The sequence below is a fragment of the Tyto alba genome, unplaced genomic scaffold (assembly GCF_018691265.1).
Source record: "Tyto alba isolate M040663 unplaced genomic scaffold, T.alba_DEE_v4.0 Super-Scaffold_20000042, whole genome shotgun sequence".
Lineage (NCBI taxonomy): Eukaryota > Metazoa > Chordata > Aves > Strigiformes > Tytonidae > Tyto > Tyto alba.
In genome coordinates, this window is record NW_024881293.1 from 9,324,639 (window position 1) to 9,352,222 (window position 27,584).

General features: G+C 46.0%; 1 protein-coding gene across 10 annotated transcripts in view; it reads left to right on the forward strand.

The window, feature by feature from the left end:
- Positions 1-27,584, forward strand: part of CAMTA1 (calmodulin binding transcription activator 1) — a 324,174-nt gene that overhangs the window by 267,569 nt on the left and 29,021 nt on the right. For 6 of the 10 annotated variants that reach the window (XM_032993178.2, XM_032993179.2, XM_032993182.2 and 3 more), the window contains 11 exons: positions 1,349-1,475; positions 2,494-2,628; positions 19,995-20,134; positions 20,371-20,567; positions 20,917-20,995; positions 21,847-22,162; positions 22,544-23,067; positions 24,275-24,462; positions 24,888-25,134; positions 25,630-25,701; positions 26,682-26,702. In XM_032993178.2, the coding sequence (XP_032849069.1) occupies positions 1,349-1,475; positions 2,494-2,628; positions 19,995-20,134; positions 20,371-20,567; positions 20,917-20,995; positions 21,847-22,162; positions 22,544-23,067; positions 24,275-24,462; positions 24,888-25,134; positions 25,630-25,701; positions 26,682-26,702 (2,046 nt within the window). Of the gene's footprint in view, positions 1-1,348; positions 1,476-2,493; positions 2,629-9,248; positions 10,371-19,994; positions 20,135-20,370; positions 20,568-20,916; positions 20,996-21,846; positions 22,163-22,543; positions 23,068-24,274; positions 24,463-24,887; positions 25,135-25,629; positions 25,702-26,681; positions 26,703-27,584 lie in introns of those variants that run through there. The other 4 variants (XM_042794324.1, XM_042794328.1, XM_032993187.2 and 1 more) reach the window with 3 other exon arrangements.

A 27,584-nucleotide genomic window follows, 5' to 3' on the forward strand; every position in this document is an offset into this window, starting at 1 on the left:
AAGCCTGTTTTATTTCTGTTTTATACAGACCACAAGACCTAATCCATCTGCACAGACGCACCAGAACATTTTTCAAAACCAGCACAGGCCCAGGATTGCTTTCTGGTTGCGTGGATTCATACCCGGAGCTTCAGGTTTTGATTTGCAAGCAGCTCAGAGCAATGCCTCAGCTCTTCGCTTTCTTTATTTGACGAGCGGCTTTCGCTGCTCGTGTTGTGAGCTGGGGAGGAGGGATCAGAAGAGCCGTCGGAAGGAAGGCTCTCCTCTCCCGGCGGGTCCTGCCGCAGAGGAACGAGGATCTCGGGAGCCAGCGCTGGGCGGCGGGGCCGAGGCCGCGGCCGCGGGGGATCCGCCTCCCGAGGGCGGGCGGGCCGCGCTCCCGCCGGCGGCCGCCCGAGGGCAGCACGGCCGCGGGGACGGGGCCTCGGGGCGGGGAGGCGGCTCGCCCGGCCCCGGGTACCCCAGCTGCGGGTCCGAGCGCGGAGGAGGTGACCGGTGCGTTCCGGGGCCAGCGGCGGAGGCGAAGGGCAGCGCTTGGGCCGCGCTCGGGCTCGGCACAGGAGCCCGGTTGGCGGGGGAGGGAAGGGGGAAGGTCTGGGCCAGGCTCGGCCCAGGGCGCAGGACCTCTCTGCGAACAGCCCGGTGCTGGGCCACCCCGCCGTTGTGCTTCCTTATTCAGCCAAGACCCCACTATCCAGAACAGTGCAAGTTGGGTGACTGCTGGTTTTAGCTGAGAGCTTCCTACATCACGGTCCGCCAGATTCATGGTGCAGTTCCTCTCATGCTTCCAGTTGTGACTTGGGAGGCGGTGTGCCACCTTTTGTGCCCTCTACGCTATCTTCCATCTGTGTCAGCAGAGTCAGGGCAGTGATGGCAAACATGTGGCACCTCTCAGTGGCAAGGAGACAAGCCTGGAGCCTGAGGAGATGATGGTGGGCACGAGGTGGGGATGGAGCACCCAGAAGTTACCAGGAGCTGCCTGGGGGGAGGGATGTCTGGCTCTCAGAGTTGATAAGGTCTGCCATCACTGGTCTCGGAGCTGGCAGGTGACCCAAAGAAAGGCAGGTGGTCTGTGGCGAGGGTCACACTGGCAAAGCACGGGGCTTGTCTGTGTGGGCAGAGTGAGTGAAGAGAAACAGAGATGCTGTACTATGGAATACTATTTGCATTTCTCCCACAGTGGTAGGAGACTGAGGCATCGGTATTGACAGGTGCCAAGGATCTGTGGTAGCTTGGCCCTTCTGTTAGCCCTCACGATGCTCTTTGCCATTCAGCCATTTCAGTGCGTGGTCGTCTTTGGGCTTGGCATCTTTTGTAATACTTTCTTTTTCACTTCTTTTCCTCACAGGGAGGAGTAAAAGTCCTAATTACTGGTCCATGGCAGGAAGCCAGCAATAATTACAGCTGTCTGTTTGATCAGATCTCAGTGCCTGCATCTTTAATTCAGCCAGGGGTACTGCGCTGCTACTGCCCAGGTAAGGAACAGGTCTCTTATAGAGCTGGTGGTTTCAGAGCAAGTTCTTAGTCTAATAGTGTCATGTCTGTGTTTTGACTACACTCATGGACCCACTGTGAAAGGTAGTGCATAAACATCAAGAAGCATTTCCTTTTTGTTTCACCTATTTAGTGTGAAAACGGCAATTTAGGATCTTGATACATCACAACAAATATTATTTAGAAGCTCTAAACTAGCTTTCAAATAATTATTTGAAATAATTTCATAGAATCATAGAGTGGTTTGGGTTGGAATGGACCTTAAAGCCCATCTAGTCCCAACTGCCTCTGCCACGAGCAGAAATACCTTCCACTAGACCAGCTGGCTCAAAGCCCCATCCAGCCCAGCCTTGAACCTTTCCAGGGAGGGGGTCAGCCACAGCTTCTCTGGGCAACCTGTTCCAGTGCCTCGCTACCCTCACAGTAAAGAACTTCTTTCTTATATCTAATCTGAATCTGCCCTTTTTCAGTTTGAAACCTTTTAATTACTTAAAATAATCCTAAGCATTTCTTTAGTTTTGAAGTAGCAGATTAAAGAGCAACTGTTATCCAGGGGTGCACTCACTGCTCTGCTGACTCTTAATTTGCCTATATTCTGCACTTTGTCCTTGGTACTTACAGGATGAGAACACCTCCAACCTCCCTGCAGAGATTTTCAGTAGTGCAGGACCTCAGTATATGGCTTTAAGTGTATGCAGAAAAACTTTTCCCCCTAGAAATGCAGTGAGGCTGGTTAATCTTTAGGAACACGTGATTCTGCCTCCTGCCGAAACAACCCATTAGATGACTCTTAAGCTTACAACCTTCATGTTTGACAATACAGATTGGCATTTTGGACTCTTCAGTTGTCTAGTCACAAAAATATTGTCAAACGCCCCCTCTCCTTGTTGCATCTGCTCTCAGCCTGAGGCTTAGTATATGGGGAGATCAGTAGGGTAATACGTAGCTGTGTATTTCTGCAGGGAGGTCTCTGTCTTACCACATGTGCTTTCCTTTCAGCTCATGACACTGGGCTCGTGACTTTGCAAGTTGCCTTCAACAATCAGATCATCTCCAATTCTGTGGTGTTTGAATATAAAGCCAGAGCTCTGCCAACCTTGCCTTCCTCCCAGCATGACTGGCTGTCCTTGGATGGTAAGAAGCATGCGATATTCTTTAACAAAGTTTACCAAATGGTAGGACTGTGAATGAAAGGAGCAGCTCCTGCCATGGGGAAGTGATATAGAGGGGCGAGTTTGTGCTGTGGAGAAGGTCTTTTGCACAGTTAATCAAAGACCTTGTGCTGAAATTTCTTATTTGTTCTTTTGATGTGAACAAAATGTGTCTGCATTTGTTGGGAATGAGACAAAGGGGTGTTTTCTTTATCTGAATAGAAAGCTGATTGTTTCCCCAAAATAAGGACTACCCAGTCCTGAGCAGGAGAGGAGCATCTACCCTGCAGTTATCTTCCCTGAGAACTTTGAAACTTGAGCTTGTCTAGGAAAATGTGTATTTACACAATCAGAAAGTGGGAAGATGGTGAGACAATTTAAGGAATGAGACGACTTTAGTCAGCCACAGCTATGATAGCCACACCTCATCTTGTTACCTAGGAATTACCAAATGGGGCAGATACAGATTCTGTTAAACACTAGAGAGTCTCAGTGCCAGAGAAGTCTGTGCTAATGGCAAGCCAGGCATGCTCTGGCACCTAACAGCCACAGTCAGTCTCTTTAGACTCATAAGAGCATCCCTTGTGCCCTTCAGGGGTGAGATGGACACCTAAATAGCATTAGCTCTTAGTCAAGCAGTTGGCAGAAGAATCTGTGATTGATCAGAACACCTCTCTGGTACCTATACGTCTCACTGAGAGATGGGAACACAGGCTCTGGATTTGTATGGCAATTCTGCATGCAAGTTTTAGGTTCTGGTTTATCTAGTAACCCTATGCCCTCAAAAAGCATTTTATAAAGGAGCAAGATGAGAAATACAGCAGAGGAACTTAGGAGCCTGAAACGTTCACTTCCCTTCCTGATTATGATTGCTAGAGACATGCAGCTTCCAACTCAGACCAATGAGATGCAGGGAAATAGATGGTTTGTATGACAGGCTGGGAAAGGCCCAGTAATACTGCTTTCATCTTTCTTCATCAGACAGAGTCAGCTGCTGGGGCACTGCATTTCATGCAGTCTTATCAAACTCCCAACGCTCCTGCTTGGTCACTCATTTGCTAAGTGTCTATTTTCTCTGCTAAATACAGGAGACAAATATGGTAAGATCAGATGCTTAGTCTTCAGAGATTTCATAGCCAAGAAACTAATGTTAATGTTACAAAGCATTACAGAAATGAAGTTACAGGAGTAGTTGTTTGCACAGAGCCATACTGAAGGCAAGAGAAATAATGAGCTTATACACAGATGCAGTTTGTTTCTCAGTCAGTTAACCTGATCCTATTTTGTCTGTCAGCTGCAAACATGGTAACTGTAATACGATACATGCTTTGGGAAATCTACCATGAGTATTACTTCTGATACCAGTTTAATGCCTTCAAAATATTGATATCATTGCAAAGATTTGAAGCATATGTTACTGTGTTGTTATTATTTTATATCTTTGATGGACATGGCAAATACTTAGAACTGTTTAACTGGAGGAATACTGAACAGTTTCGAGCTTAATTCAGGCCAGCTACCTGTCAGTGTAGGTAGGTGGTGTTTGAAAGGTTTTTGGTGGGCTCCCTTGTTCTGACTGGGAAGCCTTGACAGAAAAAGCTTTCTTCATTAAAGCATTCATTAGAACCTTTCTCCATACCATTAGCAGCTGTGAGCCAAAGCTGAGCACCCTGACACTGCTGATGAGAGCATTCACAGTTCATCTGTAAAACATGAAGCACCAGGGGCAGGTGAGGAGGAGCCATTTCTGGCTGGATTCTGGCAGAGCAGTGTGTGTGCATGTGCAGAATCTGAGCTGAAGCTTTTGGAGGCAATTGAGGGGAGAAATAATAAGAAGATAGAATTCCTTCAAAGTAGCATCAGGCATGATTTCAGTGGCGCAGTACCTGTATCTTCAGCTGTTCAAGGTTATCCATTAATATTAGCAACAGACTGACACACCCTTCTCTGGCTCTCCCCCTCCTTGTAACATCACCAAACACAAATGTTTAGTTTGTCTCTGCTTTCTGACCTGTAGCTGCTGTGTTTCTCATGCTGCATACAAGAGGGACACTTCAAGTAAGTTGGGGCAGCCCTGCTTCTGATGTTTGTAGACACAGATGTTTGTAGAACAGAGACAAATCACTGTGGTTTTTGCAGGCGTAAAGAGGGGTTTGTGACTTGGCTGTAGAGGCATACTTGCAAACAGAAATGGAAATAGCTGTTAAACAGGAGGCGCACATAGTCTTATGTTCAGCATCAAAATTGAGCTTGCTTGACTTGAGTATTGAAAGAGTCTCCAGGTGCTTTTCATCTGCTACTGAGGCAGCACGTTGCATGTGAAGCACAGCCAATACTGATGTGATGGAGATTGATAGTCAGCTGTTACGACTCTCTCCAGTGTGGCATGCAAAGTGGATAGGTTTTAAAACCCTTGCTTGACAATTCCCTCAGTGCTGGTGAATTCAGAGAAGCTGCAAAAGGTGGCGGTGAGTGCTGTCTCATGTTCCTGCAGTTTGTCTGGGAGCTCCCGGTTAGTGGGCAAGTTCTCAATTAGAGATTGCTATGATGTGGTAATGGTGGAAGGGAGGGGGACTGCAGCAGTGAACAAACTAGGGCATTGCTAACAGGGAGAAAAAAAAAAAAAAAAAAAAGTAAAAGGACCACTGCATTGCAGAGGCCCTTCAGGGAAAAAGAATGAATAATTATACTAACCATGACTTATCAGAAGCCTCTGCCTTGATTCACAGTACTCCAAAGGGAGCAAATTACGCTTTAAAGGACCAGCAGTATCTCCCATTTATTCTTAAAGAGCAAATGTTAGCTTAGCTAGCTAACATATAAGCTAATGTGAGTTGATTCTATCAATAGAATAAATACACAAATCCCTGTCTTCTCTGTTTACTTTAATTGCCCTGCTTCAAATCCTTGCCCTACTGCCTGTTATGTAGTCTTGAGGGAAGATTTTCAAAGAATATTTGTAGTCCCAAAATATTGACTAGAATTTTTTAATTATTTTTAAATAACTCAGTTGAACACTTTGAGTTCCTTTGCACGATGCTGTTAAAACACAGTTAATGATTCCAGCTAGTATGACCACTGCAAGAGAGGCAGGATTAACAGTCAACCATACACTAGGAACAGTGTAGTAAAAGGATAAGCAATTTCCATCTTATATAAGTTTAGGGAAACAATTGTCCTCCGCGTATCTCTTTAAAATAAAGACAAAGACATACTGTATGTGAACTGTGTATTTTGGTTACATTAAGACAAAAATTAATCTGCTGCTTTCATTCAGTTCTGCAGATACCTGAAAGCCTTTAGCCTCTGTTTGTTTCTTAAGGACACAACTCTTTAGCTGCCTGACCATGCCCAGCTCACAGTGTAGTGCCTTCAGTTTCTCTGCAAGCTCCTCTTGAGAATTTACTGTTCAGTTATAGGACTTGTGTAGTTGTTGTATGCCTTTGCACTAATAGGCTGTGCTATGCAGGCTGTAGCACAGCTCCAGATGTAGAAGGGCAGACAGTGATAGCCCGCTCACAAAAGGATATAGTGTAAACAAAGCCAATAAATAATACAGAAATGTACCTTAAATTGCTGCTTTCAGGAATGGATGGCTCCCAGTTAATGTTAACATAGTAGGCACACTTGCAATCACACCTCTGTAGAAGGTTCCAGACTTTAGCAAAGAAGCTTCTGAAACCAAGCATGCAAAACAAGAGTTCCACAGTGACCAGCAGGAAAAAATGTGCACAAACTTTTTCGCGTGCTGAGCAGCTCTCCGTGCAGGCTCAGGGCAGAGACACTGCTCACTGAGGGACATTGCTGTACCTTCTGTCACAGAGGAATGGCATGAGATCCATGTATGTGCCTGTCAGTGTCGCAGCGGCATCTGCTTCCACCTGGCTATTGCACTAGCAGAGAGCAGCAGTGGTATGACATACCGTGCTTTCTTCTTGTAAGCACTTACAGAAACTTTTGGTTTAAGTTTTTTTTAAAGGCAGGGAAGTCTTAGAATTATTCTGGGAACATTTGACCAGTGCTCATAGAGCTCGGGATCTGAGAGAGATACAATGAACAGGAGGGCATTTTGAGTGAAACAATGGGAATTGTGTTTCCCATAGAGAAACAATTCATTAAATCATTTCCTGGTTTATAGTAATTGCTCCTCTTGGAAGTAGTGAGCTTGGGGCAAGGATAAAATCCCATCTTTCTGAGTACAGAGCAAGTATTGGCCATTTGGATTAGGGAGCAGGACTGCAAATGACTGGAAAGTGTTGTGAGACCATATCCCTCCACGCCTCCTTTTTCTAGGACACTATCAGGCCACATGAAGGAATGTGCAGAGAAGGAGTTTTAAGGGGCAGCACATTGGGTGGCTACCCTCTGAATGGCTCCTTTCCTATTTCCTTTCCTTTCCTTGATAGTGCGCTTTTTTTCTGAACCACACACAGCCACGCTTGTTTTATTCTGAGTTTTCCTTGTTGTACCCCACAGATGAGTTGGATCTCTTACAGATGGACAGTGGACACCAGCTGCTGATGTTCTTGCATTTATTTTTTTCTTCAAGTTAATTAGAATAGTGGTGTTCATTCTTTTCAAAGAAAGCCTTTCTTCTTCTCATAAAGCACTCCCATGTGATCCTGATCTCTCCTGATAAACTTAGCAGCCTCTTCTTTTTTCTCTGTAAAACTGACAGTTTTCAGAAGCCATGGTGCACTTACACAGCCATTTGACCTCACTTTTCATTCACTGTCTATAGAGAGGTTCTCTTAAGAAAGAAAAACAAAATGCAAACAAGACCCCTTCTGAACTGAAGGACAGAGATCTTATAGTGACAGATGTGTAACAAATTAGAAATGCTTTTCAGTACAGATTTCCAGTGGAAAGCACATATGTTTGCATTCTACTGAAGTCTCTGTTGCCTTCAAAAATTGTCTGTAGAGATGATGCTTTCCTGGCATGGGACATTCCAGGGAGACTGGTATGAGTGCTCCTTGGCATTACAGTTATGCATCTGCAGGAAATAGTATGGGGAGCAGTAAGTGCTGACATAGGGATCCTAAGCAGAACTTAAAAATATGGGCAGGCAAAGTATGAACTGATGAGTCAAGTGTGTTATGGGATGGGCAAGGGTGTGACTGGTACTGAATGTAAGTGGTACTGACGCAAGAGAGCATAATAATAGCCTTTCAGCTATTGTTGGATTTTCAGTTTAAGATTTGGCTGTCTTTCCCAGCTGGAAAACATAAAAAAGACTGGGGGCTTTGGTAGCTCACTCCTGTTAATGACGTGGCCATACCTGTGGCACCCAAACTCTTGTTTCGGCATGCAGGAGGTGGACAGGATCACATGCGTTCAAGTGATCTGTGACAGTACCACGTGTGCATGCTGCCTGTGGCATCTCGCAGTTTGACAGGTATGTGATTTCTGTAATGTGGTGGTAAGTGTGCAGGATGGTAGATGTTCACCACCAAAATCCATGGAGGATGTCTGTTCACCGGGACTGGATGCCCTTTCTAGGATGCAGATGTGAGGAGATGCAGACAGCACAGTCTTGTAGGAGAGACGTGTTCAGTATCAGTGAAGTCCTGAGAAACGTTGTTATGCAGCCATAAGACTTGTTGATAGACATGGACTTTTTTCTACCACCCAAGCACTGTTTATCACTCCTCTCTCCATCTGAGTAGACTTGACAGTGTGTTTAACTTTACATCTTGGATTTTACCATAAAAGATCATATATTTTGGCCCTCTTCAGGAAGAGGGATGAACGCTTTGTACTGTGTTACAGGGCTGTGGTGCAGCTCACGGGGACATGTGAGCGTTGGTACAGGACGCAGATACCATATTCCTTACTAAGAACTCCACTGTAAACCTCAAATGTTTCTGTTCATCCTCCTCTCTTCTTTACTGACTCATAGTCAGTGTGAAAGCTTTGTCTGTTTCATTTATATTCCTGTTGAGCTTTGTTTGGTGGTTGTTTTTTTTTCCTTTCCCATGGGATCTTTAGGGACAGGCTGCTCTGCTAGGGTTATTTCAGGAAGTCTGTTTTCTGTGGCTGTTGCATTTCCCAGATTACCCTTTTCTATTTTGGCTAAAATGTGATTCAGTTGAGTATCTCGTTTTCTGTTCTGGATGTTGTCTTTTGAGCCAGCTTGACTTCAGGGTGAGACATCTGGCAAGTCTGTGTTTATTCTCAGGCTGTTGACTAAACGCGCCCCGCCGCTTAGGCGAGTCCACTCGAGTCTGACGTTCCTCTTTAGATCAACGTTCTCTGGGATTTTATATCGGGTTTTAACGCTCTGTAAATTTGCCTTATTAGGGCAATCGGTAAAAGTCTAATTGTTTCGTGTGTAGCGCGGACGTTGAGGGTGACGCAGGTATTTCGCGCCCCGGCCCCGCACCGCTGTCGCTCACGGGAGCGCGCCATGTAAACGCCCGCGTTCCGGAGCGGCGGGGGCGGGGCTCAGAGGAGGCGGGGCCCCTAGGGGGCGGGGCCGGCACCTGCTCGCCCGGAGACGAGGGGCTGCGGCCGCCGCGCGCGCTGTAAACACGGCGGCGGCCGCCAATGGGCGCCGGTGGCGTCACGGCGCGGGGCGGGGCCCGGCGGCCGCCGGCGGCGGGGAGCGGAGCGGGGCAGGGCCGCCCGCCCGCCCGGCCGCGCCGACACAGACAATGGAAGGCGGCGGCCGCAGCCGCCTCCCGCCGCCCGCGGCCGCAGCAGGCCGCCGCTGAGCGCGGAGCCGTCGGACGGGGCCGGTATCCCGCTATGGCGGCGGCGGGGGGCCCCGGCGTGGGCTGAGGGCGGCGGCGGGACCCAGCGCTCCCTCTCCCTGCCGAGGCCAGCCTGAGCCGGAGCGCCCGGCGGCGGGGCCTCGAGCCCGGACGTCCCGGGGCTGGTACCGGCGGCTCCGGTACCTGCGATTGCAAGAAGGTGTCGGGCGCGGTGATGGGCGCGCCTGGGGTAGGCGGGGACAGGGGCTCCCAGCCCCGCACCTGACGCACCGCTCGGGACACCGGTGCCTTTGTTGGCCGTCCGCTCCCGCGGCTCTTGTCGCGGGCTCATCCGCAGGCGCGCTGGTAGGGCGAGCGGCGGCCACGGAGCCGCCCGTGAGCTGACCGGAGCTCTGAGGCGGTGCTCGTCCCGAGGCGGGCGAGGTGCGGCAGCCGCTTGCCCGTGGCGGGAGAGGTGCGGCTCATCTCTGCGCTGAAAGGCTGGCACATCTCCCAGATGCTGGACCGTGACGCTCAGCGGCCCCGGAGCCAGCTGCTGACCGGAGCCCTTCGGTTCTGCGACGCTGCCCGTCGGCTCCAGCATTCGGGCAGTTGTGTGCAGCGCCATGCCCCCAGCTGCTAAACGTTGCTCGGCCTCGTCTTCCGCTGCAGGCTGCAGGACTCTCCCGTTTCCAAAATATGCCAGCGGGTGCTGGCCCGTGCACCGGGGTCGCAGAGGTGCCGAGAGGGCATAGCTGAGACTCCTGCCAGCGCTGCGGTAAGACGGAGGAGCTCCAGCTGGCTGCGAGAATGCAAAAGACAACAGCCGGGTCTGTTCACCCCTGCTGCAGGGTCTGCACCAGATGCTGGCTGGAGCGTCCACTGATGCCTTTGTAGACTCCCAGGTCAGTCCTCTGGTGCCAGATGTTGTTCATTTATTTACCTGGAAGCAGGTAGAGATACTACGGAGGGGTCTGGGACCCCCACCTTTTGCAGGTGGATGTACAGATGTGACAAAGTACCACTTCCAGTAAGTATTACAGGGTGATATGTTGTGCGGTATTTGTTTACGTTTAAATCTGCATGCTTTTGTGTTGTCATCACTCTGCTGTACTTACAATGTGAATGCGCGCCTTTCTAAGTTCACTGTTTCTCCCCCTTCTTCACCCTGTCTCTCCCAGCTGTGGAATTCGGTCGTGTTTCCGTCTACTCACCCTCCCTTGTTGGTCCCCAGCCCTTCCAGAGTGATGTTATAATGCAAACCCAGAGTTGTGACAGCACTTTTATTGTAGCACCACGCACACAGAAGGACGGATTACTTCCTAATACCTCTAGCTCAGAATCTCGTATTCTGAGTTGGTATGGTGTGGGCTGAGGATGGTACGGTGAAGCCTCCCCTTCACTGGGGAGTTTAGGGATGCTTGAAGCTCGTGCCCACGCTGTGCCAGGTTATTGCAAAACTTGTTTTGTAGGACGCTTCATCAAAAAGAGTAGGACTAGGAAGGGGAATTCAGAAGATGTTGTTGGCCACTCCCAGTTTAGAGATGGGGTAAGCGTGACTGATGTCTGACTTTTTTGAAAGCTTCCAGTGAAGATGTCAGTTTCTTTTGCTGACCTATTCTAGTGTTTCACAGATTTGCAGCTTGCAGCAGTTCCTATTTATCTAATTTTACAGCAAATAGAGACCATTCTATATCATTTCTGGGTAAATATTTTGTGTCTTCAGCTCGCAATTTTTATGAGAAAACTTAGGTCAGAATTTTTACCATACTTGCAGTACCATAGCACTTGATACCACATAGTGCCCTATGAGGTGGTTTTTTCCTTCTTACAGCTTCTCTAACATGTAACCCTTGGAGCAGGGAGTCACCATGAGCAGTGGGTAGCATTGTGCAGGTGAGCAGCAGCACAGCATGTCCTCCTAGGCTGTTGGTCTTTGCATACATCCAAGAGCACAACATCTTTCATGGTGTTAGCACCTATGGGAAAGCACAGCCAAATTCTGACCTGTGATGCAGAGAGTGACCTTCAGCAGCCAACTGTTTTTATACAGATTACTAAATAACACAAGAAGTGACATCTTTAGCAGTCTGCCCTACCTGTAAAATACATTGAGTCCACATGGCCTCTCTAAAACCTTCCCTGGTTTGCTGAAATAGCTGTTCCTGGAGAGCATGAAAATCTCGCCATCCCTAAGCTCTGGGGAAGCCTGAAAAAAGAAGGGCAGCAAGTGCTTTGTCAGTGCTGGTATAGAGACTGCCATTTGGGGAAAAAGTCAGCCTGAGACATTCCCCTTCTCTTCTCTAGCAATGTCATAAAGGAAAGTAGGGAGAATTACCATCTTTTGAAGGAGCACTGGCTGCTGGGGATGATAGAGAGGAACAGAGATATTCCCAGATGGCATGGGAGTAATAGCTTAAGTCCTACAGCATTAGAAGAGCTATGGAAAAAGTATTGCCAGTAAGAAGTCTTGCCCTGGTAGGTGGATTAATGGCTTAAGATCAATGACAATACCTGTGTGTGCAGATCTGAATTACTTCATTATTTCTGCCCATGCGCAGCAGTGTTTGTTTCTTCTGTGAAAGCACAGACCCTCTTCAGTTGTCACTGAGGCTCAGACTGTAAATACAGTCTTTTCTTCATCTTATGCCTCAGTGGTTGTGACATTTCTCATTAATCAAAAGGCCTGGAAGTGACCTGCCTCACTAGCACAGATACTCATTTATCTTAGAATATTAAGTAAAAATTTGAAGTGCTTTCATTTGCTGGTAGAGACCATGACCTCTAATAGCTTAATGCTAAACAAAGCTTTTTTGTAAAATGCATTGAGGATGCTACCACAGTTTCATTTCAGAAATATGTGTTCCTGCAATGATGACATCTCAGAAATAAGTACTAAACCAGATCAAATTGATACTGCGACACAGAGGGTGTTCAGGATTTTTGCCGTGTAGAAGAATTGAGCAAAATTTTATAGGCAAATGACAGATGATTTGTAAAATAGGAACAGAGCACTGGCACTCAGAGAAGTGATGTGTCCTTAGACGGCTTCCATCCCTACCCACGCTTTTTGCTGGATGAGATAATACAGTGTGTCTGACTTGCTCTGCAAAATAGAAAATGTCTTTGCACTGCATAGTTTTTTAACAGTGCTCAGCTATCTCACTTGTTAGATTTAGTCTGCGTATGTTCATACATTGAATGTTGTAACACAGAAACTGCCGTTAAAGAAACTGCACATGCTGAGAAGCCAGTGCCCTCGGAGTGGCTTCTTATCTCCTGAGTTACTTAAGCACAGTACCTGGGAACACAGGCAGATGCAGATCTCGCACAGCACCATTGGTTAGAAGTCTGTGGGGAAATAATTACATCCTGGGCAGATACTGCCATGCTGGAATGTGCAGGAGATCATGCATCCTTACCCTTAGCCCTTCCAGTCAAATACTGTCTGTTGTTTAGGTTTTGCAGGGTGGCAAAGGAAAAAAAAAAAAAACACCAAAAAAACCCAGACCTCCATGTGAGTGTAAAAAAAAGAGCAAGTGGTATAGACACTGCTCACAACTGCTAATTTATTTATTTTTCATCAGTGCAAAGCAGTATTTCCTCTGTAATAGTTCTGTCTGAGCTGCCGTGTCGTGAGTGGTAACAGACAGTTTCTTGCTGGTCAAAGCTTGCTTGACAGAAGGTTGAAAGAGGAGATGCTCTTGGATTTTTACTTGTCCAGTAAAGCAGCATGCAGAGATTAGAAAAACAGCTCACTCTGCTTATTTCTTAAACTTGGCTTGTCAAGCAAAAGAGGTCTCGTCGTTTGCTGCTGTATGTTGGTATCCTCATAGCTCCATCCCTGGACCATAGTGGTATTTTGGATACCACAGAAACAAAGTGCAAGATCTGAGACTCAATGTCTACTAATGTGTGGCTTTACTACGTTTTGTAATAAAGCATGATCAGGAGGCAGTGGTTTGAGCCGGTGCCCACCCCTTGGGAACACTGCATGCATAGCTCAAAAAGAGAAATATTATAGTGTCTTTAGAAGAGGTCTTTGGGTTACAAAATGGGGAGGGTCATGCAGAGGAATGGGCTTTCACGGGGGGGGGCAGGTGAAGCATTGCACTTGTAACTAAGATCTGCAGCACAGGCATTTCTCCTGGATTTGGTCCTTGTTTTTCTATACCGTTTAGGGTGGGGATTCCACCCTTATTAAAGGCTGGAGTGTCTTGTCTCCTGCTGGAAGGATGACATGGCTGAATGAGGGAGTGGTAGTGTGTCTTTTGGTGGTTCTGCAGGAACTGCCCCACTTGGTGTATAATCACAAATGTTTCTGGTAGCAACCATGTTGCCTCCTTGGATGGAAAAAACTTGTATGTTTCCCAAGTCCTGTGTTTTAGTCACCCTTTTAATATAGGCTACACACAGTCAGGAGCTGTCACAAGCTGTTGGCAGGCTTCACAAGGCAGGTCCTTCTGCAGTCCCAGGTGAAAGCTTGTGTACTGGGCATAACGGTGCAAGTGAACATGCTGCAGCTCTGTAAAATGCTAACTGATGTAAATAATGCTTAAAAGACTTGTACCAGAATAGTTTTGCATCACTAGAAATGTTTTGTCCATAACTTGCTATTGTTACTGTAATCAGTCGTAGGCTCCTGCCAAATACAAATTAAAAAGAAGCTCGTTCTGCACGCAAATGATGGTTCGTGTTTTAGGGAAATGAGTATGAGACTCAAACCAATTTCTTAGTACAGGTCAAAATCTGACCAAGGAGCTCTTTGCAGTCCCTCCCTGCTGGGACAGTCAGGCTCCCTTCGGGCTGCTGGTACTGTGCAGCAGCCCAGCCCTGACATGACATGGCAATAACTGATTATCTCAGGAGGGCTGGACCCTGCAAATAAATACCACCATGAATAGTTTTGCTTCCTTTCTTAAGCTTGGTTTTGAATCCATGGGATAAATCCATTCTCACTCTGCTGTGAAGGGCTGAGGACAACAGAAGTGAAAATGGCTTTGTGTGTGATGGAGCAGATCCCTAAATTAACGTGTGACCTAGGGTGCGCTTGGGGCTTGGAGAGTTTCACAGAAGGTGCAGGGCAAGAGGGATGAAGCATGAGTGGGTGGATGCGTGTAGCTCTATCAGATCCCAAAAGCTTCAGAGCTCCCACCAGGTGAGAGCAGCTGCTGGTGGAAAAGCTCTGAGACCAGGCTGTCCTGCCTTGCTGGGGCTCAGTCTGTTCACAAAATAGGTCCTTGGGGCCTAAAGCCACCACCTCTTCCTGTTATGCTAAGAACAGTGGTGAGAAGTAATTTTGATGTTACATTCTTATTGTTAAATTTGAAGAATACCAATTTCCAGAAAAGATGCAATGTTCAGAATGTTTTCGGTGAATTTGTGAGGTATCTTGGAGATACAGAAATACAGTCATTTTCATCACCTTCAGTGGAAGCAGTCTTGAAGAACAGTTTCAGAAACCTTCTTTGTGGTTTGTTAAAGAATTTTATAATGTTTCTTCAGATTTATATATAGTGGAAAAACTTGACAAATGGAAAAATTTGCAAGTTAATTTTTCCACTCACAAAAAAAATCTGATATTTGATCATCAAAAGCGGAGTCCTTGGGCAAAACCTTAAATATGTGGATATGTTTGTATCCACATGCATCTTTGCTGTCTTTGGAAATAGCTGGAATGCTTTCAGTGCAAGATGTGTTGTACTGTGCTGGAGCAGTTTAGATTTGCTGTATAATGTAGCAGGAGAAAAGCTTATTTTGACAACTTGGCTTACATGCTGTCGAGCTCTTGTCTTCAGTGCACTGTGAGATAGATATTTGTCATGAGATCTTCTGTTGAATATAAAAGGCAAGAATGTAGAAGCTGTGTTCCTGCAACTTAATTGCCTGCTAAGCAGGTGGCTTTACACAGCCCCTTGAAGTGAGCAAGACAGAAAAGAGTGTAACTATCAAATTGAGAAATTATAAGGGATAAAGGGTCTTGAATTTCTCAGAGTGATACCTGTAACAGTCAGCCTTATGGCTCTCCTAAGCCCATCTCTTAATTATTGCAAGGTAAATTGCATAACTTCAGACAACTTTTTGTTTTTATTCTGTTTTGGTTTTGTTTGTTTGTGTTGGTTGGGTTTTGGTTTGTGTTGTTTTGTTTTCATTTGCACTTCATTTTCATCCTGTTTGTGGTGTTTGGTCTCTACTGACAGTGTATTTTTGGCAGTCAGGATTTTCCCAGGAAAATGCATTGGAGAGTCATTAGAACTGGATCAGGTTTTGTCATGGTTTGTTTTGTTTTGTTTTGTTGTTTTTTGTTTTTTTTTACCAGAAAACATGGTTTTCTTTTGCAGTGGAGTATGGTACTTTGCTTAAAATATGTGTTGTGGCATCATCTGGCATCTTTATTGTTGAGCTGAAGGATCTTGTTTCAGACCTCAGTTATATTTGATACATAACACACAAAAAAGGCAACCCTTTGCTTCTCAAAATGTGAGAGGTTTTCCTTCTGTCCAGTTCCTCCAAGTTTTACACAGCTATAGCAGTCGTCCTTCTATTTAGGCTGCTAATGTGGATACAGATATATCCGTTTTAAAGATAAATAGGGTGTATGGCATATGGCTTACGTGGTATGTAAAGCTGACTTTGTATTTGACCCTGTTGAACCCAGGTCTACATAAAGGAAAGATGTTTTCATGCCGGTTTCTGTGGTGTAAGTTGTACTTTTATTTTCAACATGATGCTGTTGTCCTCAAGGATAAAGCTGGCCAGGGTCTGTTACTGAGAATACAGAAGTCATAGTGTTTTGATACAAACTGGCAAACTTGGGACTTAAAGAATATTGATTGCTACAAGGTCACCTGAAGACTTACCCTTTGATTAGGCCCCTGCAAAATCTAAGTTTTCAAGGTACAAGATCATTATTCTTTGTACTTTAACAGAGTAGGACTAGTGTAGCTTGGTAAAATAGCTTGGAAGTTCACCTGCCTGTGGACAGTTGATTTGTAAAATGATCCTGAGAGAAGCTGCAAGAGCGCATCAAGAGGGGGGTGTGTAGAAATTGGTATTTGTATGCAGTTTACTTTTGGGAGCCTAACTAAAAGCAAGCAGGTTCCCTGGCCCTGCTCCAAGCAAAGAGGGAAGGAAATACGCTGTTTAGGGGGTTGAATGACCCAGCGATCTTCCACACAAACTGTGTTGTGTGTTGTTCTCGATGCAGCCTGGGTGGGACACCTGTTGGTTTATTAGCAGTGTGTGAACTGTGCTGACCATGGTCCAAATGCCATCAATGTGGTGTGCATCCAGGCCTTGATGTGGAAGAAAATGAGACTTTTGCCTCATTGCTGAGTCCAGGGGGAACCCTGGAGGAAGGTGTCCTTCCCTTTGGCTCTTCCTTTGTGCTTAGCTGTCCTTGTTTTGTTTTGTTAAGGACCTGCTAACTCTTGCAGCACAGATAGTTGCTGTCTTCCCTTTGCTGTTCTTGCTCGCTCTCTCTCCCCACGCTTTTTCTTTCTTTTTGGGGGGTGGGGTAGACTAGTGCAGTACACACATTTCAAGTGACCGCTCTCATTTGAAGAGGACATCTCGGTGTACTTGATAACACAGAATTTGTTATGGAAACACTATACATAAATAATTTTGAAATTGTCATCAGTTTTGGCTTTGTTCTAGCTGCTTAGGTAGCAAGTTTAATCACCTGGAAAATGGGCAGAATAGAGATACTTTCCCTGTGCTACCACCCCACTTAATTTATTTGCTGCCTGGAGTTTTCTAATCCAAGGGTGCACCCTGCCGCTGGGTGAAGGCCAACAGTCTCTGCTAGATGTGGAAAGGACTCTCTTTGCTCTGTGCTGGCACTCCAGAATGTTTGTTTCCACTTCCTATTTTACTAATAACAGCATATCTCTGACCTGCCTGTAGACTGAGCAGCATTTTACAGCCATCTATGAAAAACACCCATTGTTTTGGTAAGATGCTGAAAGTTTAAGACTGTAGTTTAAAGACTGTAATGAATTTGTCTGTCCTTCAGACTCCTGTTATGGCAAACAGATACCCTCTGCTACCTCAAATCAGGTAGTCCTGCCATATTCCCAGGAGCACTGTCCAAGTGTCTAAATAGGAATGGATGGGAGAACTAGATATTGCTTCAAATTATGTTTCCTAAGAAAATTCTCTACTCTTCGTTCTTTGTTTTGGTGTTCCCATCTGGGGACAGTGGTGCGGACAGACATCCCTTTAGTAACTTCAGTCCTCCGATGAAAAGTGCCAGAAGGTGCTCAGTGTCACTGACTTGCTATGAGGGAAGGTGAAGGCTTGACTTGTTAGACATCACAGAGCCTGGAAAATGGACACAGACACAGGGCCCTCCATTTCTGTTCCACAATGGTTTCAGCTTGGAAAAAAAAAAAATGTAATCTGCACTGTGTACTTCTGGATCTCCCTGGAATAATTTTCTCCGGTTGTTTCTGGCTGTGCAGAATAATTATTCTCTTTTGACAACAAAATGGGTAGGAGCAAAATCCCCAGAATCTTGCAGCGCTGGGCTTGTTCTGTAACAGCAGTTCAAGCCAAATTTCTTCTTTTTAAAAGATGTTACTTTTGCCTGTATGAGATGGAAGGCTCAGATACAATACCTGATGTGTGTTGCTACTCTTGTCTCTAATAAAAGTGCTGCCCACCCAGCTAGAAAGAATAACATTAAATGTGCAGAACGGAGCCCTTAATGTACATGGCAAGTGTGGCCACTTTTCCTGGTACCTGAGTTGTAGTAGCTCTGTTTGGCACAGGCTCGGGATGAGAGGGGATGGCTCAGCAATACTAGGTCTCTGTCAGTCTCTGCAGCCTACGTGCTCTGCCTGGCAATGGGGAAGGAGGAGGCAGCGACATGGACTGCACTGCAGCACACTGCAGCACTCCCGGAACAAAGACTTGCTGGGAAAACGCGACTTGTGTTGCTGCTGTGTGCTGACCACAGTTCAAATATGGGCCCTGAGACCGCATCTGTGTTACAAGTATTTCCTCATGTTACTGTCAGTCACTTTCCCGGGGCCTTGCAATTAACAGTACAACTGAATTATTAATAAGGCACTAATAATAAGTAATAGTGTCTCGGACTAGGTGAGAAGAGACCATAATGTGCTCTGAAATGAGGTTAGAGGGGGAGGGGTGCTGACCGCACTCCTTTGTCCCTGGCTCTTGAGCAAGCAGGGTGAGATCCTGCATTACCACCCGTTGGAACTGGCCAGAAGGGACCAGAGCTCTTGTCTACTGTCAAACCACGGCAGCCTCTCAGGAAGAAGGGGATGTCTTTAGCCAGTGGACCTGAGCTGCCTCTTATCAGGGGTCTGCAATATGGTTCTCAGTGCAGTACAGCAGAGGGATCCCTAGCTCTCTAATACTGTCTTGTGAGAGTTATGCTTTGCAGAGTGTACTATGCAAATACTTCTGCAACCTTCCAGGGAGGACTCTGCTTGTAACCAGGTCACTCAGAGGAGGCTTTCTCTTCTAAAACTGGATCAGAGCTCATTCATTTTGATGCACAGGTTCCTATTACTGTCAGTGGCCTTTGTTCTCTGGTTATCAGTGCTGTGCACCACCACATCATCTCCATGGATACATGAAACCAAACAGGGTGAGGGTTGTCTTTTCCCTATAGTTTATTACGTACGCTATTAGCATGATAACAAAATTCATTAAGTGTTCCCTATCCACAAAATTATCCTGCCTGGCTTCACATGAGCAGCATGACCCTTATGGATTGCAAGACAGAAGGACCCCTCTATGTTTGCAGTCAGTCAAGGTGCACTGGTTGGCCCTAAACACAGAACGATTGCTTGAGTTGTTCTCTACAGCATCAGGTTTAGCAATGTCCTGTTAACCTGTCTAAATCTTCTTGCTCCACTGTTCAAGCATTAGTAGCTGTATCACAGTGCTAAGTTACGATGCAAGGAGGAAAAAAAAATTAATATAGCCTTTATGCTTCTGCAGAGACCAGAGAGCTCAAGAGTTGTACTGTTTTTTGGAATGATGTTACTGGGTTATCAGTGCCCATACTCTGTGATTTCTGGTAGTTCTGTTTCTGGTACTTGGCTGAAGTTTTCCAAGGAAGGGAGTCTGTCAGGGAAGGAACAAGTGCCTTTTTAAAAGGCCTCTTTTTCTAAGCCCAGAAGGAAGCAGAGGAGTCTTTTTCCTCCAGGTACCATTATTATGTGATTTCAGGAGGTAAGCCAGGCTGAATTCAGGACTCCTGTAAAGTAGGGGGATTGACTCTAAAATGGAGAGTATTTTGACAGATAAGATCCTACTGAAATGCTGTCTGAATGGCTATATTTGCCTAGGGTTTACTTGAGTTTTCAAAGAAATTGCATTACTGGAGTCGTTTATTGCGTGGACACAGCTAGAATCACAAGGGAAGGGATCCATCTTCTACCTGCATTTTTCATTTTTTGATTTCTTTAAGGAAGTTCTCTGGAACTGGAGTCAAAGGGCTGCTGCAGGAACCTGAAGAGATAGGATGCTGCAGGGCAAGTGTCCCTGTGCATTGACAGGCAGAGCGTGTCTCCTGTGTGACTTCCAGGATAGCTGTTTGTGGCTTCCTGCAGTAGGCTGCCAAAACCTGAGCTTTCTTTCCATGGAAATATCCTTATTCTGGCTTTCTCCAACCTAGATAACCAGTTCAGGATGTCAATATTGGAGCGACTTGAGCAGATGGAGAGGAGAATGGCTGAAATGACAGGCTCCCAGCAGCACAAACAAGGAGTAGGAGGCGGGAGCAATGGGAGTGGGAATGGAGGAACGCAGGTGCAGGTATGAACCCTGCTGTGTCCAGACACGGCAGCTTTATGCTTTCTTACCAGAGTTTGTTTTGCGGGGGAGGGTTGGAAAGGATTATAGTTTTTCTGGTTTGTGGGGTGTCTTTAGCAGCGGTTGACTTTCACTCACATTTACCACTGTCTCAGTACTTCTAGAAGTGGAAGGCTGCCTGCTCAGGGCAGGTCGCACCTTCTCTCAGTGGTTAAACTGGGATGTGTGTGGTGTTTCAGTGCGTTTCTGGGACTGGGACACTGGGCAGCTGCTTTGAGAGCCGCGTGGTGGTGGTGTGCGAGAAGATGATGAGTCGTGCTTGCTGGGCAAAGTCCAAACACTTGATCCATTCAAAGACTTTCCGAGGAATGACACTGCTCCACCTAGCTGCTGCCCAGGGCTATGCTACACTGATCCAGACCCTCATCAAATGGCGGTAAGACCCAGCTCATTGGACTATTGGGTGTCAATACAGGCACAGCAGAAGCATATGTAAGATGTGCTTGGTTCAGATTTCTGGTTGTCCCTTACAAACAACCAAGTCCCTGAACTTGTTCCTGTCCCCTGATCTGATGGGACCTGTCTCTTGAGAGAGCGAGTCCAATCACCGGATATATCGTGCTCTTAAAGGCTCTGGTGGGGGCACCATCTGTAGTAAATGTATGTGTCATGGGCATATGCATGGCCACGTCTTTGTGGTGCAGTGCATTGGGTAAAGCTGTGCATTTAGACAATGATCCTAACATAGCTACAGCGCATCATTTGTTCTGTTGTTTCTTCTGCAGCACCAAACATGCAGACAGCATTGATCTGGAGCTGGAAGTTGACCCTCTGAATGTGGATCATTTCTCCTGCACTCCTCTGGTAAGAGCAGAGACAAAAACTTCTGAGAGAGTCTGAGGACCCTTGAGTTCTTCCTGATGTGTTATTTTCCTAATGTGTTTCACACTGGAAAACCAGATGTTCTTGTGTGTTCTTGCTGTGCAAATGGTAAGGCATGGCGCTATCAGCTTCCTGTCATTTTGTTGAGAGAGACCACACAGAAAAAACCTTGTCATTGAGTAACATGAGGAGAAGGGGCAGACAGATGGTTCTGGTTTGTATTTTACCTAAAATCTAGTCCCACTATCATGCTGGGGAAAGGACTTTACATGCCTTTTTTCAAGTTGTTCTCTTTGATTAACTGTAGAGGTTGTAAAGTGATTACAATGTCTTGGTCATTGGAATCATGAAATCATGACTGAGAACTTAGATGAGCAGAAAGTCAAAGTAGGTGGAACCAGAAGTGCTTGTTTACAACAGCAGTGTTGATGTTACTCTTCCCAACCTTTAGTCCTATCTGCATGTTTATCATCTGAAAGATTCCTTTGCATATGAGGCTGTTCTATCTCTGCAGTGATTCCAATGTCAAGGAAAAAAAAAAAAGCACCAAACCTGAAGAATGCTTATTACTAAATATACTGTCAAACTGTCAGCTTCATTTGGCAGATGGAGGTTCCTCTGTCATAGGAGAGAATAGCATGCATCTAATGCTCTGTAACGACCTTTTGTTGGGATAGGACATTGATAAAAGCCAGTTGGTGGGGTTGAAGTATGTTATGGTTTTGCTTATCAGAGTAATTTTTCCATGAGCTGGGGACCAGACGCCACTGCATTAGCAAGAAAGGAAGGAGAAGGCAGGTCACCCAGTGGGTCAATTGTCTTTTCTTTTTTAGATGTGGGCATGTGCCCTTGGCCACATGGATGCAGCAGTTGTGCTGTACAAGTGGGACCGCCGAGCCATCTCTATTCCTGACTCCCTTGGGAGACTGCCACTGGCCATTGCCCGATCTCGAGGCCATGTAAAATTGGCGGAGTGCTTAGAGCAGCTACAGCGGGATGAGCAAACTCAGCTTGGGCAAAACCCCAGGATTCAGTGCCCCTCGAGCACAGACTCCAACACAGAGAACTGGGTGTCCCAGTGGCACAGTGAGCTTATTGCCTCTCAGGAGCCTCAGAAGGGAGTCACTGTGATTTCCAGTACAAACACAGGTAAAACAACCCTGATGGCATGCGCTGCTTTTCTGATGTTTGACATATGAAAACCTGGGTGCAAGCAGCTCACCTGGGTGGCAGATGCCACCTGTAGCCCTGCTGTCCATGCTCAAGTCTTCTTGTGGGAGCTCTGTCATGTGCTCCGTGCATTTGCATAAGTTTCAGGAAGAGGAGTGTATGTCTGCTTCAGAAAGACATGTGTATCTTAAGAGTGCTTGAGATAGTATCCTCCCTGGGTGATAGTTACTCCCTTTGCATGTACTGTTGGGTATCCTAGAGCATGGCACAAACTTCTGCCTGAGGTCTGTGGCAGAAGCTGTTCTTACAGCAATTATGGGTTGCATATTTCATTTTGACCATTGATCTGTTTTTTTCCAGAGCTGAGACGACCAAGATCAGAACCTTCCAGTTACTACAGTAGTGAAACTCAGAAAGATTACCCCGCACCCAAAAAACATAAGCTGAGCCCTGAATATTTTCAAGCCCGGCAAGAGAAGCTGCTTTCCACTGCGCTGAGCCTGGAACAGCCAAGCATCAGGAAGCAGAACTCCAGCTCCAAGCAATCCGCCACTGAGACAATCAGCCCCAGTGAAGGGATAAGGGACTATGGCCGGGAGCTCTCCCAGCACATCCCAGAAGTTACTGGGTATCGGGGCTCTGGCAGCCAAGCAGGCATCAAATGGAACCCAAAAGACATTTATATTGGTGTGTCTGCAGTGCAGGTGGCGGGGAGCCAGAAGGGAGCTGTGCTGGGGAAGGACACTGTAGCCCATCGGCTGCGCCAGCGAGAGCAGATGAACGTGCTGATGATGGCTGACAGGGAGATGGTGGATGCAGAGCTCTTGTCCTACAGGGACAGTGCAGGGGATGAGGACTGCTTACACCACATGGATGACTTGCAGGTAAACATACCCGCATAGCACCAAGATCAGCAGTCTCAAGAGAATATGGTGGCTGTACAGAGGAGCCTAACTGTGAGAAACTTCTGTGGAAGCCTTTAGAGATTCTGAACTGTGCTTTGTGAAAGGAGGTGGTCATATGGTCAATGTATACTTTCTTCCAGTTTCAAAGGGTGTTCTTTCAACCTGGATACAGCGGCTAATGGTTAGCATTTAGGGTCATGCACTGGCATACACTTCAGTAGTGTATGGAACGCACAAAATTGTTCGCAATTCTGCAAGGAAAAGGGAAGAAACAGAGCCTCCTGGTCACATCAGTAAATGAGACTAAGGTGGCCCCATAGTCCTTCAGGAACTGGGAAGTAGTCCCTACAAAGACAAGGTGACCTAAGAGAGGCAGTGCTGTGGTTGCAGGCCAAGCTGCTGCACTTTGAAGGGCAAGGAGATAAGAGTGGAGAAAGGGAGAGACAGTGGGTTTGGGGAAGCAAAAATCCCGCCAGGTATAGAATAGAGGAAATAAAACCACAACAGAAGCAGGACAGACAGATGAGAAGTAGTCACTGGGTGAAAAATACTGTGTTTGGTCTTCTGAGTGAAAAGAGTAATGGGAGCACAGCTAGCCTACATGCACTGCCTTGGCATCTCTAAATATTCTCATCTTGCTGGCATAACACGGATGAAACAGATCTTCGCTAAACAAGACCTGTTTTCTGTTCTATGTATTAAAAATTCCTATGAACCTTGGCAGGTGGCAGGATATGGTTCAGAAAGATTCCTGGCAAAGCTGTGTTCTCAAGGGTTTTAACTTTTCTTGATGCACCCTAATTGTCCTGTCATACTCTACTGCACATCTCGGCAAAAGAGAGGCAAGTTTGCTTTTACTTTGGAAACAAGATAGTAGTGACAGCTGTCAGTAGTGTGCAGCAAGGTACAATGACATAAACCTTTCACCAGATCTCTTAGGCTCCCTGTACACTCAATGAAAAAGAGGTCTAAGGAATCTGACTCTGCAGTGCTTTGTCAGAAGAGACAGAAAAGCAAATGAGCTTTGGTTATTTAATTTTTCCCCAGTACCGAGACAAACAATAGACTCCAGCTACCACAAGTTTGAGGAAAATGGGGCAGTCTGTCTAAAGCTGAGCTGTAACATGCAAGCACAAGGCTCCTGCTATCAAGCAGCAAAAGTTTGCTCTCTTCTCCCCCTTTCCAGGTGAACATGATGACACTTGCGGAGCACATTATTGAAGCTACGCCTGACAGGATCAAGCGGGAAAATTTTGTGCCAATGGAGTCGCCGTTGGTGGAGAGAACAGACGGTGCTGCCATGAGCACCACAATGAGCTGGCTGGCCAGTTACCTTGCTGATGTCGATCATCTACCGAGTGCTGCACAGATAAGGTCAGTAAGAGCTGTGAAGTTGCTCTGGGTTTTTGAGTGGTCTGAATGCTGGGCAGCATGCACTGATTCTTTAGCCTGCAGATGCTATTTCTCAATGGGACTCAATGCTGGTGTTCCAAGCCCAGCCATGCTCTCATGGTCAAATGTATTGTTGCTAGCACAGCTGCAAATTCAGAGAAGAAAGAGAGTGCATGCAGCAGGAGTCAGGAGGGGAAAGTGGCCACAAGGTCTGACTTGTGACTTCTGTTCCAGTGCCACCTCTGTGTGATGCAGTACAGGCAGGCTCAGGAATGTGGAACATTGCTTGGAGAGAGGGAGGGGAGCATGAACTTTTGTCTTGAACTCAGAAATGTTGTAGTCCTTACCTGTGATGCCAGCCCAGGTGCTTTGTGAGCCAATAATTCCTACTGTGATTGGTATTTCAGAAGTCTGTATAGTGAACCCCTGACCCCTTCTTCGAACACCAGCTTGAGCCCTGCAGGCTCACCAATCAGTGAAATAGCTTTTGAGAAACCCAGCCTTCCCTCGGCAGCAGATTGGTCTGAATTTCTGAGTGCATCCACCAGCGAGAAGGTAGAAAATGAGTTTGCACAGTTAACTCTGTCTGATCATGAGCAGAGAGAACTCTATGAAGCTGCCAAACTCGTCCAGACAGTGTTCAGGAAATACAAGGTAGGTGGCCAAAACATCCAGTGTCTTCTTTGTTAGGTGTAAAAGAGTATCATTTGTTACAAAACAAAATGTGGGTAATACCGATTCCTGGGACAAAAGTACAGTTTATCTCATAACCTTTTCAATGCTTCTAGCATTTGTTGATGTTCACCCAGCAACTAGCTTACTGGGGAGAGCGTGCCAAGCCATAGCATGCCTTCTGTGCCGGAACAGCACTCACAGGATATGCCGGAAAAGCATATCCTCAAAATATACCCCAGAGGTTCTAGTTAGTTGCCTGCTTGGTGTAAACATCAATTTTGAGTATTTGTCCCTTAGATGAATTGGCAGTAGAGACATCTCCAGGAAAAGCCTAGACCTGAATCAGACCGGGTAGCACTCATAGGAGAGATGTAGAAGTAGGTGCTCTGCAAGCTCCTGTGAGCCTTTTAGCATCATCTGTCCTGTTTTCTGGTGCACTCCGACTACTTACTGCTTCTTTCCTTCTTCACACAGGGTCGTCCTCTCCGGGAACAGCAAGAGGTGGCTGCCGCTGTTATTCAGCGTTGCTACCGAAAATACAAACAGGTAATCAAGGAAATTAAATTTTATGAAACATATAAGTGTCATGAACACAGCCCTTTGTGATGGGAATTATCCCATCTTGTATGCTTTTCAGCATGCAGTAATGAAATACCCTGCTCAAGCAAAATTGAAAAGGGAAGAAAATTCATGTCTTGAAATCCTAATTTTTGAGGGAATCATTGAAAGGATTTTGTTTGTGATGAGATTTTTGAGGGAATCATTGAAAGGATTTTGCTATGAGAGAGAGGACAATGACGTATTCCATATTGGCCTTTATGCATGATATAGCCTTGTGAGACTATTCTTTGACTAGTTGCTTGCCAAATTTCATTGTGAAATTGAAGTGAAAAGGCAAAGATGAAAAACAGGTTGTTTTATTTTGCACATACTAAACTTTTAAACTATGGGAAGTCACGTGTTTTAGCTTGATGAGAGTTGTTCCAGGACTACAACTAGTCTCCAGACTGTAGTTGGAGACTTGCTTTTAGGCTGAGTTCTCAACCCCAGAAAAAGAAGATACTTTTTCTTTTTTCCTTCTTGTTTTTTGGGGGTTGGGTTTTGGTTTGGATTTTTGTTTTGGGTTTTTTTGGGGGGTGGGGTGGGCAGGGAGGGGCAGGGGCTAAAGCCCACAACCCTCTTTTTCCACTGTACTCTGCTGGATTCAAGCTGTCTGGTGTCTGGCACCATGTTATGTGAAGTGAAAGGCAAGGTGCCCGTGCTTTTTTACAACCTTCAAAAACATTTATTCGGGAAGCCTTTCTTAGGGTTAGGTGACTGCATCATGATTCACATTCAGCCTGTCACATGGCTGTCATTCTGGATTGATGCTTCCTGTAATAGGGAAGCTTAATTCCTTTCATAAACTACCTGACAAACTGCTTTGTCTTGGATCCTGGAATTGTGTCTTTTTGAAAGAAGATGGTTTGTTTTTTTTTTATTTGCAGAACTAACATTAACTATATATTTTTCTGTTTCTCCCTAAGCTTACTTGGATAGCCTTGAAGGTAATACAAATACAAACATTTTGGAAACAATTCCCCATGGGTCACTAACTTTCACATTCAAAATAAACCAGGAGAAGCTGGCATTTAGAGAAGTGTTTAATAGTATCCACTAATAAATACCTGTGGTTGAGAAATCACTGACCAACCAAACCTTATGGGAGATATGTAGGCGCTGTCATGCCACAGCACATCAACATAGTAGAACTGAAAAAGGAAAAATCTCCTGCTTCTACAGGTACTCGTATAAGCAGTGATGGACTGAGGTGCAGGGAAGGTTTTCAAGCCAGTTTCTGGAGGACAAGCTTTCTTCTGTTGCTGTTGATGAGCTGTCACTCAGTGATCTTTGCCTTGGCATTCAGGGAGTGCAGGAGAGCTTTTATCCCACACATGCAGCCAATGTCCTGCATTCTGCCTGCCTGCCAAAATATTTTGAACAGTCATCTTTGAAATACCTGTGCCCTGTATTTATAAAACCACCATCTCCTGTATGTTGCTACTCATACTAGAGTCACAACTGTTGATGCCAGTCTTAAATTGTTCACAGCCAATAATTTTCTACTGTAAAGATGCATTTCCCAGCTGTGTAACATCTTGCTCTCATCAGATACTAGAATCAGTTGAGCTTTTGTCAGAGCTGCCCAGAAGGCAAGGCACACTCTTCTTTGAGGGAATGTGTCCTCAGGGTAATTTTCCATCCACAGCTTCCTCCTGCACCATGGTTTTGTATCAATCAAAGTACTGTTCTATCAGCACAAGTGAGCAGAGCTTTCCAGGGCCTCTGTACTAGCGGAGGCTTACCACAGTGGTTAGGTGACTTCTCTGTTTATCCTTTTCCCAGCTGGAGGGAAAAAGAGGAGGAGAGGGAGCAGCTAATCAGCTAAG